This window comes from Equus caballus, chromosome 8 (genome assembly GCF_041296265.1).
Source record: "Equus caballus isolate H_3958 breed thoroughbred chromosome 8, TB-T2T, whole genome shotgun sequence".
Taxonomy (NCBI): domain Eukaryota; kingdom Metazoa; phylum Chordata; class Mammalia; order Perissodactyla; family Equidae; genus Equus; species Equus caballus.
The window spans coordinates 20685654-20704275 of record NC_091691.1 but is presented as its reverse complement, the minus strand read 5'-3'; the positions used below and the strand labels follow the sequence as shown (position 1 = coordinate 20704275).

General features: G+C 55.5%; 1 protein-coding gene and 1 long non-coding RNA gene across 17 annotated transcripts in view; one reads left to right on the top strand and one right to left on the bottom strand.

Moving 5' to 3' along the window:
• TBX5 (T-box transcription factor 5) overlaps positions 1–18622 on the bottom strand; it is a 102659-nt gene that overhangs the window by 58879 nt on the left and 25158 nt on the right. For 4 of the 14 annotated variants that reach the window (XM_023647107.2, XM_070275443.1, XM_023647104.2 and 1 more), the window contains exons 1-3: positions 4954–5417; positions 2340–2524; positions 573–667 (exon numbers count right to left, since the gene is read on the bottom strand). In XM_023647107.2, the coding sequence (XP_023502875.1) occupies positions 573–667; positions 2340–2524; positions 4954–4963 (290 nt within the window). In that variant the 5' untranslated portion in view covers positions 4964–5417. Of the gene's footprint in view, positions 1–572; positions 668–2339; positions 2525–3207; positions 4832–4953; positions 5418–6462; positions 7073–18622 lie in introns of those variants that run through there. The other 10 variants (XM_070275437.1, XM_070275442.1, XM_070275440.1 and 7 more) reach the window with 9 other exon arrangements.
• On the top strand, positions 7214–11461 carry LOC102148750 (uncharacterized). Of its 3 annotated transcripts, XR_011441367.1 has the most exons (6): positions 7214–7322; positions 7520–7670; positions 7769–8038; positions 8281–8395; positions 9226–9359; positions 10599–11461. It is a non-coding gene; the product is annotated as an uncharacterized lncRNA (long non-coding RNA). The 3 variants fall into 3 exon arrangements; XR_011441366.1 differs by lacking the exons at positions 7214–7322; positions 7769–8038 and having other exon boundaries at positions 7532–7670; XR_290715.4 differs by lacking the exons at positions 7214–7322; positions 7520–7670; positions 7769–8038; positions 8281–8395 and having other exon boundaries at positions 8780–9359.

Below are 18622 nucleotides of genomic sequence, written 5' to 3'. Positions count from 1 at the left end.
AGCCTGGCCGAGCCCCCATTCAGTTTCAAAGGCTTCGCCTGCTTTCTATAAACAATGAAGGAAGTAGCGAATACATTCAGCGAGTCAGCGTTTGGCAATCGGGTGGGACTCTGGAAGCACTCCAAGGTCAGGCAGGGTGAGAAGGAGGCTAGGGGCGAGGAATCAAGTCTGAGACCGGTGGCATCCCCGTGTCCTCTCTGCACCTCTCTTTTCCCGCTGGCTCTCCCTCTTCAACCCTCTTTCTCTCATTACTAGTCTATCCCAGTAGCACAATCTCAAGTTCTTGATTCTTCTTGATACCAGGTGGGCAAAAGGCTCAGTTGGAAGAAATGCCCTTTTTCCAGACTTGAATCTTGCAAGTATTTCCCCGACCCTGATGGAGATCCCTGGAGGAGTTCTCTGTGCCTTCTGAACCAGAATCGGCTCAAACAAAATGCATTCATTCTCTCTCTTCTCTGCTCTGCTCTCCCTTCTCTGTCTCCTCACCTTTCTCCCCTTCTCCTTCTCTCTTGTCTCCCAAGCCACTTTTTCCCACAGTTTCCCTAGGCCCCTCTCAGAGGTGACCAGCTCACCTTCCAGCTTTGGTTATGATCATTTCCGTGCCCACTTCGTGGAATTTCAGCCACAGTTCTCTTTCATGGAGAAACACTTTGATGCCTTCCATGCCCTACAGGAAGGAGAGAAAAGTCACACAGACTAGCCCAGCACGGGCAGTGGGCCTTCCTTCCCCAAACTCCTCCCAAGCACAGACACTTCTCCTCTTTCCCTCCCGAGCCTGTGTGCTCAGAGGCTGGAAGCTGGCCCCAGCCCACTGCAGAGCGCCCTGGGCTCTGGAATTCCTATGTAGGCTCCATCCAGGAGAAGTTTGATCCCCACAGCGCAGTGCTGTCTCCTCCTAATGCCACCAACGCAAGGCTAGAGAAAAATCCCCAACTATCAGGATGCTCCAGAAAGTCTGTGGGAAGGATGGGGCAGAGCAAAAAATTGGACCACTCTCAGTCTGCATTAGCCAAAATTCAGCTAAAGAAAAAAATAATAATCTCGAAAAACCCACTCAGGATAGTCTTACGTCGACACCCAGATGTCCACACGCAAACATACAGACGGGCAAATCCTGTATATACGTCTGTTTAATGTCACCATGGCGGTGCAAACATCGACAGAGGTGAAATTTAAAATTTTAAATGCCTGTATACTCTAAGAGGCTCCCACAGTCCAAAACGAAAATTAATTCTCAAATGTCTATATTAATAAGCTTTCTAGGCTCCCCTCACATGCAGTTTCGTTCACTTCAAGCTGTTTTGATTATGGGCACAGCTGAAGCCATTTAACATTTCCACTTTTGACTAAAAGTTATTTTACAAAACCGATGCAAAAAAAATTATATACAAAGTCTTCTCTTTGCAATAATCCATAACCGTCTAATAAGTGGATTTGCTTTCCTCTAAAAGAAAAAAAATCTAAGTTTCCAAAACTGCGTGCCCACTGCTCTCTGCTTCTCTACAAATATACACACGTTTTCCTGACACGTGAAGGGCAAAGAAAAAGGCGATGAAACAGCCAGGACGGGCAGCGAAATCGCAAAGAAGAGTTTTAGCTATGTAGATGTCTCTCTTTTGCTCAAGTCACCCCGCGTCAAGCCATCTGACACCCTATTCAAAAGCACCTAAGTCTACAAGGGCAGTCTTGAGGGCCCAGAGAGCCAGGGTGTAGGGGGCAGGGCGCGAGGCCAGGCTTCGCCCTCTGTCCCGGCCCAGCTTCCAGCCAGGCGAGCCCGCGGCTCCGTGCGCCCTCCCGGCACAGCCCTGTGCGCTCCCCGCCACAGCCCTGTGCGCTCCCCGCCGCCGGCCAGGGCGCGCCAGCCCGCCAGGCCCCGGCCCAAGACAAATGGTGTGGCGCGTGGGTCTCGGCGGCGGCGCGGAGGAGGCGGGCGGAGGCGAAGGCTAAGGAAGATCTAAAGAGGGGTCAAGCCATCGCTCAAGCGGGCCTGAAGCGGCCGCTGACCCGGCCCTTAATGAGGCGCTCAGGGCCGAGTCCACACCTAGCGCAGCAGGAAAGGAGTGATCTGGGCCATTGTTAGCCGGCCCCAAATAGCCGGAAAATTAGGGCTTCTCTAGCAACTTAAATGTATTTCAAAAGTCCTCTGGCCATAAAGATAATCGTCACAATAAAGTGGATTGGAATATACTGGTATTGAGGGCGGCAGGGCAGAGAAAGGTGAAATGGAGTGGGGATGAGAAGGAAAGGGGCCAACTGGGAGCAATGGACTCCCCGCCTCCCTCCTCCCCCGCAAGACCGGCTTTGGTGGCCACAGAAGGTCCCCAGGCGCGAGGTCTTACCTGCTGGGTGAAGGCGGCCTGCGGGGACGACGGGGACTTGCTGGGGGCACCCAGCGCGCTCTCGGGTTTTGAGTCGCAGGGTAGGTCCTTTGCGTCAGGTTCCAGGGGTGTGTGCGCCAGGCCAAAGCCCTCGTCTGCGTCGGCCATGGTGTGCCGGTGGCCCTGTGCCCGCGCGGGGTCCTGCTCTGAGGACGGGAAGCAGAGAGAGAGAGAGAGAGGGGGGCAGAGAGAGAAGAGAGAAGGTTGGAATTGCAGCTCTACTGACAGAAAAGAGCAGTTGGGCCCCCAGCGGCCAGCTACCGGCACCTCCGTTCCCAGCTGAAGGAGGCTGCAGAAAGTCCTGTTATTATCATCATTACTATTACTTTATGACCACGCACAGGCTCTTGCGAAAGACCCCGGTCAGATCCCGAACGGGCGAGCTCCGCATCTCCCCTGCGCAGGCTCCCCGCGATAAGCGAGCTGCCCGTCAAATTTGTCTGGACTTCTGGAAGAGCCAATAAAGATAAGGCCTGGGTATTTTTGGAAGCCATTGGGTACGAACCAAAAACAAAACAAAAACCTAGTGTCCTTTGGAGAATTTTTTTTTCTTCGTCAAAATTACAGGAGGCCATCAGAGCTCTTTTGATTTAAACTCGCAAGGGGAATATTTTTCTGCAGCAGGCAAAATGCCTGAAATAACCCGCCTCTTGCAAAAGCAAAAACACAGGCGGAAAAGATTTGCAGATCGAGAGACCGGTCCGAAAGAGAATTCACGTCCATCTTTGATCAGTTACAGGTCTTAAAATTAAAAGTCCTTTAACATTAAGAGTCCTCCCCTTTACCCCAACCTTAAGCAACGTTAAAAATAAAAAGGAGCCAAACAGACCGCCCGGCAGGAAAGCAAAGCGGCAGCGCAGCAGTTCGCAGGGAGGCGCGGAGGGAGGCGCGCTGTGGGCGCCGGTGGCCAGCGAGGTGTCGCCGGCCGGGGGTGCGCATTCTCCTCGCTTTCCTGGCTCTCTAGCCCGGGTCGGGCATTGTGTGGAGCAGCCAGGCCGAAGGAAGCTTCTCTGAGCTTCGGCCGGGCCTGGCTCCCGGGAACTGCAGGCCCAAGCTCGGGCTTGGCGAGAACAAAATGGGTCCCAGATAAATCCTGGGCTTCCGGCGTTGCCTCGGCCGCCTAGGTCCGACGCAACGCGGAAAATGGCCCGGGTTTGCAGGCGTACGAGGTTGGAACGCACAAAATAACAGCTGCAGAACGGTTCAAACCCGGACGAGCCTCCCCCCTCTCTGATCTCCTTCCAGTCTCTCTATGATCCCAAGTAGGGACTTCCTCCCTCCAAACCCGGGAAGACTGGGAAGGGGGTGCAAGGACGGCCCCCAGGATCTTAGCAGCCGCTTAATTAAGCAAAAGGCTGCATCCCGGAGACGCAGGAATGAGGCCAAGGAGAAGGACAGCTTCTGAGGCCCGACTCCCCAGCAGCTTGCCTCACCACGCCCTTGGGGTTTTGGGGTAGCGGGGACGGGAGCCCCGCAGCCTGCTCACAACAAAAGAAAGCAGGGCCGGCGTCCCCCACGTGTGCTCCCATTCACCGCCGGCCGCGGGGACAATCCCACCCCGCGCCCTCGCCAGGGTCCCGGGGAGCTCCGGGCTGGCAGGGGCGAACAAGATGCGGTTTGACAGAACCAGGCCGCGCGTCCTGCAAACCTCAACGCCGCTCCCCGAGCCGCGGCCGCCTCCCCGGCTGGATCCACGCGCCCGGGAGCTCCGGGCCGCGCAAAATCTCTCTGCCAGCCGGGCTCTGCAGAATCCAAGGCCAAGGCTGGAGTCCCGCCATTCGCGTCTCCCGGAGCCGACGCGGCCGGCAGGCTCCCTCCGGAGCCTCCCGTGCCAGCTGCGGAGACGGTTACCTCGCTCGGTGACGCCGGTGCATTCACCGCATCCCTTCTTGCTCCTAGTAAGGAAGCCGGCGGCGAGGCGGGGGCGCGGGCATCGTGGCTCCGGGGTTTACGCGGGGGGACTGCTTGCCCAGACTAGCGGCTACTGCTGCCTACAAAGGAGCGCCCACCGCTGCAGGCTCGGCAGCGACTGCCCACCTCCAACACACACCTCCTCCGCCTTGCTCTCGCCCTCCCTACAGACTTCCAAGTTGTCAGGCGCCAGAAGGGCTCCAAAGAACGCAAGAGAGTAGCCTCGGGGGGGCACCCTCAATAGTATAATCTCAGTGCCCTGCTCCCTCCTTGCACCCCCAGGGAGGGAAAGTTGAGAGACCAGAGGCAGCCGTGGGAATGGTCCAAGTCCTTTCTGAGCGCGGCTTTCAGGGTTAAAGTCCCGGAATCGGAGGTAAGACTCTCTCTCTCTTTCTCCTGCCCTCTCTCTCTCTCAGAAATACAAGCTGAGCTCAGTGACGTTGGGCTGCCTTGATGCTTACAAAGTACTGAAATTGCCTATCCAACTAGATCCCACTGCACGCTGTCTGCCTCTGCCTCTCTCTCCCTCCCTCCTCCCTCCCTCTCCCTTCCCACTCCCTCCCCCAACCACTTTTTCCATGAGATTTCCCGAACACTCAAATCACAACACGACTCTCAAATCCAGACCTGGAGATCACCCCCTCCTCTCCACTCCCTTCCCAACCTCCATCCATCTCTGCTTCTCTAAGCGCGGCTCGGTGGCTGCAAAAAATCCTGCACAAATCATCGCAAACCCGGTCGGCTTCTGCCCGGGAAGTAATCTCGGTGACGCGGGCTGCGCAGAGGACGGAGTCTGATCGCAGGACGCGTGCACACACCCGCCGCGCGCCTCCTCTGCAGCCTCGTCCGCATTCTCTCCAACGCTGACCTCAGGACGAGAGCTGCCTGACCCCGCCTGGCCCAGCCGGCCGCCGCTAGCCGCCCTGACATCTCTCCCCCTCCCCACTCATCACCCCGACTCTCAGTGACTCCGGGGTGAAGGCAGGGTGAAGGTGCGTTGGGATGGGGGCCGAGATCAAAGATGCCAAGAAATCGCCGTTGCCCCCCCACCCAGAGCCACCAGACCTCCCTGGCTGGAGGTGTACACAAGGCAGTGCCCAGTTTTATTAAAATAATCAAACAGTCATTGGGGGCTGGCTGGGGTTTTCATCTCCACTCTCCTCTCCCTGCCCTCCCCCCTCTGAAATGTATTATTTTGAGGGTCGAGTTGAAGAGGTCAATAGAAGCGTAAACACAGTCAGTAGGTCAGGCTGAGCAGACCCAGATTGGAGCACCAAATATTGGTGCTTAGAATAAATGTGAGGGCTCCCTTTCTGTTTCCCACCCTTGTCTCCCGTACCCCCTTCACCCACTTCTTTTCTGGGGCTCTGATTAGAGACTTGGGCCTGCAGGCCAAGCTCTGGGGAGAGGGATGGAGGCAGGAGAAAGGCTCTGAAAATCAGCAGCCACCCCAGTGTAACCCTCTGTGGCTCCTCGGACTAAAACCCCAGGGCAGGCCTGACACACCCTTGCAAAATTTCAAAGTGGATTGTCCAACCCTAAAAGTGGGACAAACGGGGAGAAAATGGACCAGAGCATTTGCTACGGTTCTCACTTCACCTTCCAGGTTTGTTTGCAAGCAGCCTTTCGCCAAGGCAGTTTATTTATTTGTGAAAACACCCTCACCCTTCCAAAATGTCAGCTCAGAGGACTTTGGGCTTGCTAAGCAGGCGACCTCGGCCAAAGATGGAAAACAAACATGGCTTCAGGATGAGGCTGACTCTCCGAATCTCTGGCAAAAGGAGGGGAAATCCGGAAAGACTTTTCCAATCCCTCTAAATTCTCAGAGATTTGCGGATAAAATAAATTCCCATAAATAATCTGCACGCCCCTCCCGAGAGAGAAAAATCCGGACTCTCCCAAGTAATTGCCCAGCCAGATTCGTGTAGGTTGTGGAGCGCTGGCCACTGAGTGAAATTAGGATTTTGAAAGCTTGAAGGGGAATCTGTTCTGGCCAGGTGACACTGGTAGGCAAAATGCGAGAGAGTCCATTCTTATTTAGATGGTGAAAAGGAGCCAGGCTGCGAGGGGGGATTCAGCAGGGCTGGGGCAGGAAGCCAGGGGGCTGTGGGCAGGCAAAGGGCTAAGAGAAACCTATGCCCCCCTCCCAATACCTCTCCAGGGCGACACTCACCTCCGAAAATCCCACCTCTTCTTTCCAGCGCAGAAGCCACGAGTGGCGCCTCACTGGGGAGGGGGGTTCAGGTGAGGAGTTTGGAAAGGACCCCCAAAAGCGACCCCGTTTAGGCCAAGCCTTCTTCCAGCGTCAGTCAAGAGTAGTATGTACCTCCCAGCTCGAAGTTGGTTTGTGGTCTTCGACAAATTAAATATTACTGTTTATTACCAGGCATACCCCAATAAAATAAAGAGGCAACCCGGCGATACCGACTATCTCACCAGCCACTGCACCTATAGGACTTGGAGACGTCACGAGTCACGCAACCGGCCCGCGCGCTGTCACGCTCGACTGGGGGCAGCGGCGGGAGGTTAATTTCTCTCCGTCTTCGCCTATGACTTCGGGGTCTGCGCAGCCACAGGTCCCAGACGCCTCAGCCACGGGAATAAATAAAGAAATAAACAAACCCAGGGCCCTCTGGGGAATGGGGTGGCAAACATCGGACACAAATAGAGCCAAGATCGACTGGGGGGGGGGGGGGGAGCGACTCAGCGAAGGAGGTGGGAGCCCACCTCAGCCTACGATTGGAAAGAAAGCAAGTTGTTTCGGGTGGAACGAGGTCTCTTACAGCAGGCAAGACAGTCTTATTATTTAAAAAAAAAAAATTCTTTTCAAGGAGGAGCTCTCGGCAAATGAATATCGAGGCACCTCCCTAGCTGGTTACGTTTGGGACGCGATAACTCGGGGCCGCTTCCAGACCTGCGTAGAAGTAATTACTGGGTTATCACGGAGGGGAAAAGAGACCGACGTTAGCACGTTAGGACGAAGAGAGTCGTCCGCAATCTTTCTTGCTGAGAAAAAGTCCATTCGCAAGCTAGGTCCGGGGATGCAACTGGTCCCCCGCGTGGCCCGGCGGGGGCGGGGTGCGAGTGGGTGGTGGGGTGGGTGGAGAGGAGCGATTTCTGCGGAGAAAAATTAAAGCGCTGGGGCCTGCAGAGGGACGAGGTGCTCTGTTTTGTTTTGTAATAAGGGTTATTGTTTTTTGGTCTCGTCAATGGGCATGATTGCTAAGCAGCCCCGGGGCTTGCGCGCGCGAGCTTCCGCGTGCAGCTGGAAATGCGCTAGGTTCAGTAGCGAAACGTACTGCGTAGACGCCCCCGGCGGCGCCGAGAGAAGAGCCAGGCCCGCCTAGCACGGAGCGAGCGAGCGCCGGGCCTTCTGGAAGGGTAAGTTCCCCGCCAAGGCGTCCCCGAGGGAGCCAGACGTCGGAATCCAGACTCGCCCCCAGCTTCAGGGTTCGATGCCGGGTTTCACGCGCCCCCAGCCCCCAGGGCTTTCCGCAGCATGGCCTGGCTCCAGGCCCGGTCCGTCTGGGGCTGAAGCGGCAGCGAAAAGTGCAGGAACGCAGCCGACCGAGCGGCCCCAGGAGCTGAGGTCAGGCTCGCGGGGAGAGCGGGCAGTGGTTTCCAGCGCCGGACGCGGACGCCAGGGTCCCCCGGGCCGCAGACTCTGCAGCTTCGAGCAAGCAGAACCCGCGTCCCTCCTCTCGGCCAGGCCACAGGGGCGTCCCCAAGCTTGGCTTTCGTTTCCCAAGGTATTAATAATTATCTTTTCCCCAATGTGAGGCCCGTTGGGTGCAGCGTTTGCTCCCAGATGCCAAGAGCCGAACGCGAAATCCTTCGCCTAAAGCCTTGAGAGGAGTTCTTATTTGACCTCTGGGCCAAGGTGGGCCAGAACCGGAGGCCTGGGCTCCGCTGGGGCTGGAAGGGGAAGGCGAAACTCCGAGCGGGGCGAGTTCCTTTCCATTTGGCTCCCTTTTCTCGCATCCCTGCACAGGCCCCGCAACCCCCCTGGTCTGGCTCACAAAGGATTCCGCAAACTCAGCTTCCCGGACCCACTTTCCCAGCCGCTCCGGAGGGCGCGCTGCGGATAGAAGAAAACAACGACCTAGGTTTGAGAATCTCCGTTCTTTCCCCCAACCATTGGGCAGTCAACTCAACTCGAGGCAGAGGCGGCAGCACGCGACCTCCTTTCCTTCTTTCGGAGGTTTAATGCTTTCCCCGACCAGCTTCCAGCTCCATTTTCTCCCGACATGTATTTTCCTCATTTTGCCAAATCCCTGCCCTGATTTTAATGCCGCCATGCATCGGAGAGCAGAGGTTCCCATCTGAAAATCAAAACCCAAACAAAAGCGAGGGCCGACCGCTGTCGATGTTTTTTCTTCATTCTTTCCTTCTGTTTTTAAGAAAGTCGCCTTCAAAACCACCATGTTTCTTTCCTCTCAAAAGAGAACTCGCGCAAGAATCCACTCCCTTTCCATTTTTTTCCCATGTGTCCCCGCCTGACTCGGGTCTCTGCTGAAGGCGAAAAGTACGCAGAAGTTCGGATGGGACCGGGAAAATTAATAACCATCATAACAATAGAGATGGTAACAAAACTAAACTTTGGCCAAGTCATTTTGCGAAAGCAAGGGTCAGCCTGAGGCTGGGAAGTTCTCAGGGGGTCACTTTCCCTCCTGCCTAGTTAAATCCGGCTCTGTTATATTTTTTCCAGGACTGCAGTATCTCCCTTCCCAATGTTTTATTGGGTTCCTAGTTCCTAGCCACCGCCCCTCCCTTCTGACCAGAAGGATTTGAGAAGAATACTAACTGTTGTCATTATTTTGATATTCAATATTCCCCAATATGTCCACCAATAATTATTACTCCTTATTTTACTTATTATTATTCATGTTGATGCTGCTTTCTGTGCTTTGGAAATATGCCTCCTCTCTCCCCCAAGTTCAGCAGATGAGATTTTTTTTCCCCCTTGGTTGGGGTAATGAGATGAGAAATAGAAGTGGAAACATCCTTCTAGAAGCCCAGCTGAGACATCAGTGCTGGAGATTTGCGGGCTCCACTGGAACAGAGAAGGCGGTAAGAAGACGCAAAGGAGGCTTTCTTGCTGCCTCCAATTTGGGGAGTCCCCAGCGGACAACAAGGGTGGGGGTCTTGAGCTGGGAGCACCCGGAGCCTCCTCCGATCCTGTGGGCTGCGCTGAGCACGAGAACTCTACCTGTAACTGCAGCCCAGAGTCTGTAGAAAGGCGGCCAGGTACAGTCACTGTGTCTGCCTGATCAGCGTGTCCCCCAGCCCCAAAAGATGTGGGGGGAAAATATACTGAATTCCAGGGCTCTGATCCGTTAACATAGAGACTCAAGCTAATACCTCCAGGTCTGGGATATGGGCGGGGGGAGGGGGCCTGTCTGGGTACCCCTCCCTCAACTGGAGGGTGCGATGGAAACTGGGAGCCCCTGCGCTCTGGGGCTCTTGGGAAAGACTGATTTTCTTTGGCAAAGGGAAGGGTGTTGCGCTGTCGACACGGCAGACTATTTTTCTTGTTCCCTCACAAGGAGGTGGGGGAAGAAAAGAAAGCAAGAAAGAAAGGGAAATTAAATCCACACGTGTTAAGCTTGCTCAAAGGGCCGGAGTCAAAACCAGAGAAGAAACTGCAGCTCCAGTCCTGGCTGCCCGCGGGCCTCTTTCCAGCCAGCCCGGGCCTCACAGAGCCAGGCATCCCCACTGGAGAGAATTCGATCTGATGTTTCATAAGGCGCTTTATTTAAGGGGGAAGGGGCAATGGTTCCTCTCTGTCTATACCACCGAGTCTGAACTCTTAGCGGCAAAGAAAACAAAGGAGATAGCAATTGTGAGAATAGTTACCCACTTTGAGAAAGCTCAGCTCATACCTCCCAGCCACCCAATGATTCAGGTAACATTCACCCTGTGGCCAAAATGAGCCAGGCCAGTGATTTTGGGAATTCCTGGGGTCTGACCAGTCTTCCAGACTTGGGCCTACCCAGGTCAAGAGAATCTGAAAAGCTAGTCTACTGACCCTGGAATAGTCCACTTAATCTGCCCAGCTAAACCCCACATCCCTTGTTCCTCTTTCTGGGAGAAACCTGCCTGGGAGGAGGCCACAGGAGCTTCGGGAGGAGCTCTGCGCATGTAAGGAAGGGGGGCGGCCACCCCTCCTGGAGCTGCAAGTGAAAACTCTAGTAATGACCTTGAGGAGGTGAAGGGAAGCGGTGACGAGGGCCGCCAAACCCCAAACTGGAAGGATCCGTCACCGTCGGGATTCTTTGGTCGAGACCTCTAATTTTTCTTCCCTTTCAGCCCGGGCCGTGAGCACCACAGCGGGTCTCCTCTGGCCTCCTGCTGCTGGGTTTCTGGCCTTTGGGGACGCGGCCTCGATAGAAGGGTCCGGAAGCGGGGACCACAGATGCCTTGCCCCCCATCACAATCCCTCCCGGAAAACACTGGGCTGAAACTGACAGAGGCTCGCCCTGGGGTGCAACGGACCGAGGTCCCCGGTGGAGAAGTTCCTGGCGATTGTTTCCGCAAGGGCCCTTCGGTTTCCTGGTCTCCATGGCAACCCCGGAGTCCCGTCGAACGCTCTCAACAATGGGGCGCCCCGAGGACAATCGCGCACTTGCTCTGCGAGCTCTGTGTCCTGCAGGGCGCTTCCGCCCGTCGCTCTTGGCTTTCCGGAGCCACTTAGGTAGATTCAACACGAAAGGGATTGAAAAACTACCCCCCCTTTTTTTTTAAACGGAGGAGAAAAATCGAGATTTAGTAGAATCTCTGCTGGCTAGGGTCGTGTCCTGAGCAAAAGCCCCCACTTGGAGTTCAGAGCGATGACCTCGGAGACGCGCGCGCGGGCGGCGGGCAGGATGGTTTCATCGAAGCCCGCACCTCGAGCATCTCCACCGGGAACCTGGGACTCTAGGAGTCTCGGAATCTCTCCACATCTGCTGCCCGTCTCATCCGCACCCGACGCTCCCCGCATCCAACCAAGCGACCCCTTCGCTTGCCTGGAATAACTTCTAAATGGAAGGAGAGAAGTCGGGAACTAGAAATAGTGGCATTAAGGTCTGCAAGGTCTTTATGAGGGAAAGAATACATTATACGTTTCCTTTTAGAGAAAACATTTTCCATTGTGGATGTAATATAAATAACATTAAAATAATATTTGGGGGTTTCGTTGCTTTCTTCTTTGAACCTGCATTGGGGGGAGGAATGCCCCTCTTTTTTGGGGGGTGGACAGTGGGCAATGCAGACTGATTTTTCCGTTTCCATTTTGGAGGCAGCAAGCTCTGGGAAAGAACCCGGGCTTCGACCAGCTCCGGCTTCCAGGCTTGGCAGCCATCGAGGGGCCATGGAGAGCGGAGGTCCAGGGTGGTGCTGGCAGAGGCCTTTGGCCATGGGATGGGGAGGACTCCTCCCCCCAGGGTCCTCCCGCCTTGTTTCAATCTCTGCCAAAGCCCCCATCCATCTCTGGGCTGGTCAGGAAAGATAAAACTTAGCTGCTCCTCCACTGCTTTCAGTGGGGCATCTAATGTGCCCACAAGCTCTGGGCTGGCTCGTGGTGCCCCCACCCACTCCTTTCCAGGCTGACTCCCAGACAGCAGCAGAAGCTCCCGCAGCACACGGAGCCCCTGTCTTCCTCCCTCCCCAGCATTTTGCATTAATATTTTCAGCGGAGTCCTACTTATGTCCATACAGCCACAAAGAGAGAAATATGGATATTTGAGGCCCAAAAATCTGCTAGCGTTTGAGGTGCAATAATAACTAACATTTACAGCAGGCCAGGAGCTGCTGTAAAATGGTTTCACTCGCTCATTTAGCTCTAAATAGCTTTACGAGAAGGTGGCTCCTGGGGCTCTGGCCACCGTGGCACCCTGGTGGGACTTGAACCCAGGCCGTCTGAATCCAGAAGCCAGGAGCTCCTCTTTTACCAGGCAGGGCTTCTCTACAGAGCCAGGGAAGGGAAAGCAAGTGGGAAGGGTCTATCAGATTGAGTGCAAAGGACCCTTTTTAAGACTCGAAAAGCACATTGGTCTGAAAGTGAAGGCAGATGCTCCTTCAGTGAAGACTCACATAGAGCCGTCTCTGTCCTGCATCCCTTCTTCCTTCTCCCCCTAGGGAAGCAGAAGGACCCAGACAAAGGCCTGTGGGCATATAGCCCCAGATTCCTGAGCACTTAGGATGGGAGGGAGGATGGCAGATGCTGACCTTCTCCCCTCCAAACCTCCGTGTTCTGTTCCCAAACCCTGGCCCTATTCATCACAGCCTCAAGCCAGTACACACTGTCCCCTGGAGGGAGGGAAGCGGGTGGGTGGGGTAGAAGGGGGAGAGAAGATGTGCCTGGCTCCATTTTTTTTGAAGCCAATAATTAGGCTCAGAGAGGGTGAGGAATTGCCCCCAGTCACACAGACTCTGCGGAAATACACCCCATTCCTTGCCATTCCCTAGGCTTTGGGCCTTCAGATAGAGCCTGAAAGGGAACCTGAGCCCCTTCCCCAGAGGCCATGGAACCACGCCAGGAAATGGGCGGCCGCTGTGGGCTCGGCCTGCCCAGGGCGCCCTGCAGAGGTGGAGGCAGAGGCGGACGCAGCAATCGGAGCGGCCACCGAGGCTGTGCGTTCCCAGTGCTCCTCCGACACACCGTTCTCACGGCGCAGAGCAGAGAGCGTGCCAAGCGCGGCCCTTCTCCTGCCTATGCGCCACTCAAGACGGAGTGCGCTTCCGGGGCCCGCTGCCTCAAGCTCCCAGTGGCGGGTCTCAGGAAGGTCCCAGACCTCCTAGGGGCTCCAGACCCGCCATCCAGAGAGATCTGCACCTGGCGCCCATCCTGCGGGGCCCCCCAGCACTGCCCCCCTTGCCTTCTTGTTTCTAGACCCTTTTCCCTGCCCCTGTTTTCCCTGGCGCACACCTCTCCCACACCGGCTCCTGGCGCAGCGCTGGCTGCCAGAAGGCCAAGTTAGGAAGGGAAGGACTTCTTTAGAAGGTGGGGGACTCTGAGATCCAAACCCTGAGAGGAGCTCCCCAAAGGGAGGCGAAGGAGTCCCCACTCTCCAACTTTCCCGCTTCCTCGGGGACCTGCCAGCCCCCCAGCCTTCCAGGGACTGAGTCTTCCCACCTGCATGCAAAATGCGCTCTCTCTGAGGCTGCCACAACTCCAGGATCCCCGGGCACCTCCCACGCCACCCCCCAGGACGCTGGCAGATGGACCCCAGGCTCGGTTGTTTTGGGCTTTCTCCCAGACCTCTGAAGGGCCAGCTCCTCCCCGACAACAGCTTCCCCCAAGGGCCTGATTTCCCAGCTCCTGATGCTTCTTGGTGAGCTCCCAGGACCCGGGAGTGAGTGCCTGGCTCCAGAACACCTGGATCTGAGCACAGGCAAGGGCCTTGACCCGCTGCGTTCCCCCACCTGTTTCCCAATCTCCATCTTGTAGCCAAGTTCAGCTTCTCCCACCCGCCTGGAGAGGTGGGCTGTGCGTCTCCTTCTGTGTGGCTGAGGATGACATCATCCTTGAGTCTCTCTGGATGACTGTCATTCGAAGAGGGACTTTGTGTGTCCCTCTGCAGTTGTGTCGATTTGTGCGTGTGCTTCGTTGTGTGTCCTTCCTTGAGAGAGGGCGTTTAAAACTATGCGTGTAATTTTTCTGGGTGCCTCCTTAGGTGGGTCTGCGGTGTGTGGGCCCTGAGTGTGTGTGGTGCAGCTTGCGTGGGTCTGTGTATTGTAGAATGCCCTGTGTGTGTGTGTGTAGCCTGCAGGGCAGCCACCACCCAAACATCATCACGTGATCACTGGTGTCGTGGGCTCATAACCCAGCGTTCAGCTACCCTCCTTTTTTTTTTTTTTTTTTTTTTTTTTTTTTTAAAGATTTTATTTTTTCCGTTTTCTCCCCAAAGCCCCCCAGTACATAGTTGTGTATTCTTCGCTGTGGGTTCTTCTAGTTGTGGCATGTGGGACGCTGCCTCAGCGTGGTCTGATGAGCAGTGCCATGTCCGCGCCCAGGATTCGAACTAACGAAACACTGGGCCGCCTGCAGCGGAGCGCGCGAACTTAACCACTCGGCCACGGGGCCAGCCCCAGCTACCCTCCTTTTTTAATGGCCTCTTTTATGGTTATTATTTTTACCAACAGCTCCAAGCAGAAGCCTTGGGGCCTGGGCCTCCTGGAAGGCAGTTGCAGTTCTGCCCTTCAGCCAGGAGGCCACAGGGACTGTCTGCAGGCGGCCCGGGCCACCAGAGTCTATATTTAGAAACAGATTCCACAGTCACTTCCTGGGAACTGGGGGAAAGGTGCCTGGGAGTGGAGGGGAAAGAGTCATAAATGAAACCCCCTTCCTGCCCCCCAGTGCACAGGGCGAGCCCCTCGCACCCTCGGCAGGCTGGAGATGTGAGGTGCAAGCAAGGTGCTGGGTACACAGCTTGACAGTGGGGGGAACATGGTGGCTTCCTCTGCAGGCGGAGTTAAGGAGGTGGGGTAGTTAATACACAAGCACACCCCACCCACTGGTCCATAGCACACCCCCCCCCCCAATCATATACACACTCCCGGCACCCTCCCCAGTCCCGGGTGGACAGGGAGTTGACTCCGAATCCTAACCACGTTTACTTCTTGGAAGCTGGTTCCAGGGGATCAGGTGCTGCAGGCTGGCTGCCCTCAAGTCCCCACCACAGGCGACCTTTGTCATTGTCCCTCAAGTCCATGGTGTGTTCCCTCTGGGGTGGATCTGTTCCCTGCAGCCCTGGAGATGCCCAGGTGATAGCAAATCCTTCTGGGGCTGGTGGGGGGCTAGGCACAGCGCTTACCTGGGCTGTTGAGCCCAGCCCCCCACCAGCCCCTCGCTGAAAGCAGCAAGCTTCTGGCCTGGCCGTTTCTGCCCCGTGGTGCGGGGAGGAAACTGGCTTGCCTGAGCCCTGTGTCCTGGCCTCTCCCCAACGCTGCATCGTGGCCCTCTGTCCTCAAGGGCTCAAGCCACATGATGCCCCAGACCCAGCCACTGACAAGTCACTTATAGCACGCACAGCCATGCACAGCCACCCACTGCAAGTACAGGTGCAGCGATCTGTCACTCACACGCTCATGTCAGGCAGAGTCCCCCACCACATATCTCCGGGCAGCGATTTTGTGGGTCACAGCACTTGCCAGACTCATCGTCATACATTCACGTACACACCTACTCCATTGCACATGCAAATGCACAGACACACTCCCATACTCAATCTCACACAAGCTCACACAGGCAAGACCCACAAATGCACACCTCCAGTCACATCCACATGCTCTCATACTCATTGTCGCATACTCACATGCACACACTGAGTCAGACTCACAATCATGGTCACACACAACCTCCACAGGCTCACACCTGCACATACGTGGACATTAACTCCGTCACACATACAGTCAGTCACAAGCAGTCACGCACAGAAAGCCACACACACAGTTACGGTCCTTCACCTTGAGTCACACACAGAGCCCGCGTGTGCATGCATGCACACACTCGCTCCCACGCACGGCCGCACTCCCATCTGTTCATTCATGATTTGCATTCAGTCACTGCATCCGTGGCCCACCCTGGACCCTCGCATCTCCTCCCCTGCAGCCCTGCACACGGTGCACTCAGGCGGGCTGCCCCTGCCCAGCCTGGCAGAAGAAATTGGGTGAGCGCATCAGGAATCATTCACCGCCAGCATGGTGAGGTTCCTCCGGAGAGAACCCCGGATTCGAGAGCCCCACCCAGGCTGCGAATTACCAGTTCAGGAGGAGGAAGGACACGTGGAGCTTTGCGGCAGGAAAGGGTCAAGCCTGTCTTCAGCTCCACCCTCCACCCCCAGCCCACTTCTTCCCTTGCCCCCTCTCAACCCTCACAGAGGCCCGGGGGCTTTGACACAGACCCATCCCAGAGCGGGGGACTCCAGTGGGCCCTTAGCAATAACTAGTCCCACTCTTTAATTTTACCTATGGGAAACAGGTCCAGAGGCACAGAGGTAGGGAGGGGAATTGCCCAAGTTCCCCAGGAGTTTGGGGAGAGTTGGGATTGGGACCCCCATCCCACATTGCTGGAACCCCTCTCAACTGTGAAGGTGCCAGCACCATCCTTCCACCCACTGGCCCAGTGCAGCCCCCAAGGATGCCTGAGCTACTGGCGGCTAAGCAAAAATGAGGCATCAGATCCTGTCCCGTCCCTGCTCACAGCCTCCAGAAGGCATCCCAAAGTCTTAGGGTAAAATCCCATCTCCTTCCCATATCTTTAAGGCTCTGCCAAGCTGGCCCTGCCTGCCCCTCTCACCACATTTCCTTGCCCCACTTTCTGCCTCCACATTCCATCCACCTCCTTCTCCATTCCTCATTTGCACCAACCTTTGTTCCCACCTCAGGGCCTTTGCACATGCCATTCCCTCTGCTCCCAGCTCTCCTCATGGCCACCACCTCCTATCATTTTTGTCATGTGCCTGTTTCTTATCCGTCTCCATCTCAGACTCCAAGCTGCTGAGAACACAGATCATGGCTCTCCTATTCAACACGGTGTCTGTCCCTTTCATATAGTCAATGCTAGATAAATATTTGTTGACTAAAACAAATGAAGGTATTACAACAGATGGACTCAGAGCCGAGGATGTAGAGACAGAGACAAAAGATAGATCAGGAATTGATGAAGCACACAGGACTGTGGCACTCTGCCCGCTCCATGCAATAAAATAAGAACAGACGTCTGAAGATTGATAAGTTTGGAGGGAGAAAACCCTGCAGCATCTCTTTGGCTTCCTGAGCCTCGAAGCCCTGAGCTGCTTCCTGTCTCCGTGCCCCGAGTGTCCCCCACCCTGGCCCATCCCTCCTGTCCTGCAGGCCTTCCCTCTGTCTACCCTTCTATCTGTTCCCAGGAGCCAGGAGAAGGAGCCAGCAGATAAGTGAAAGTGGTATTTTTATAAGCTGATAAAAAGCCTGCTTATCTAGAATGCTCTGTCCCATCTCCCCAAGTGTCCCTAATTGGTCATTTGCCCAATGCCCTCTCTACCGGGCTGCAGACACCCTCCCCGGCCTTCTTGCCTATGTTCCACTTCCCTCCCCCCCTCCCCCTCAGCCAGGGCTGCCCCGCAGGAAACCTTTGCCGGGACCACTTGGGGGCTGGGGAGCGAGGGGGCAGGAGGCGGGAAGAGGGGCTGGAGAGGGAGGGGCCGGACGTTCCCAAGTGGGTTAGCTCTGCCACTATTTAATGATGCCAACTATATTAAATTCTGCGCTCTAGCAGCCTCTTAAATCCGTTTATGGCCTGCACCAGACCCTAAGCTGTAATAATAATAGAAATAAAAGAAAGGATTTATGTACCCTGGGTGTGGACCGGTCACTGGCAGAAAAGAAAGAGCTGTTTCTAGCTGATCTTGCTGGCTTGTCACCCACCCTCTGACCCCCTGTCTTTCCTGGGTGGAAGCTCCCAGAGGCGGGGCACAGAACTGGGGTCCTAGTGGCCGGGAGGGAGACTAAGGAAGCTGGGAGAAAAGTCAGCTTCAAAGGAGCATTTGCTGGGCTTTCCTCAAACCAATTTTTCCAGACTAGTCTCTCCCTTTCTCTCTCTCCGGCTCATGAAGAAGAACTTTCTGGTGCTATATTTATATTTACATTTATCCTTCTTATTTCTGGGCCTCCTCTGACCAAGTTTTCTGGGGAATGGCTTGCAGGGCGAGGACAGAAGAGGGAGGCAGGAGAAGCGCCTGGCTTGGTCTGGAGGGCCCAGAGACCCCTGGCTCCAGCTCCGGGGTTCGCAGAGGGACAGTGGCTATTCTTTTGTCATTTCATTATTGTGGGGCTGCAGCAGCTACCCCCATATCTCTGCTGGGCACTTAAGAGGCTACAATGTAACCATTGACTTCCAGTCTGGTTCCCATGGGAGACAGCCCTTCTGGGATGGAAACTGTGTCATTGTTGTCTCCCAGCTCCTAGACCATCAAGAAATGCTCGTGGAGTGAGTGGCTGAAAGAAGGAATGGAGACTGGGACCTCTGGCTTCGTAGTCCTGGCATCAGGGGTCAATGAGGCCACCGTCAGGACTAGGAGTGAGAAGATACTCTTTTTCCACTAGTTGTGGTACAATTCTCACTTCCTGATTTCCACTTCATCGGGAAACTGACAGAAAAGATTTGGGGCCTGTGGAAGATGGAATGCATTTAATGATGCAATTTTGGACACCTCCTTATATGCACAGCCTTGGGCAGCCTCTTCCTACACTGACTCTGGACTTGGCTTCTGTGACTTGCCTTGGCCATTAGGACAGTAACACCCTTGACATCTTGTGCATCTTGTGCACTCTTCTCCCTCTGCCTTCTCCATAGGTAGCCAGGCCAGCCT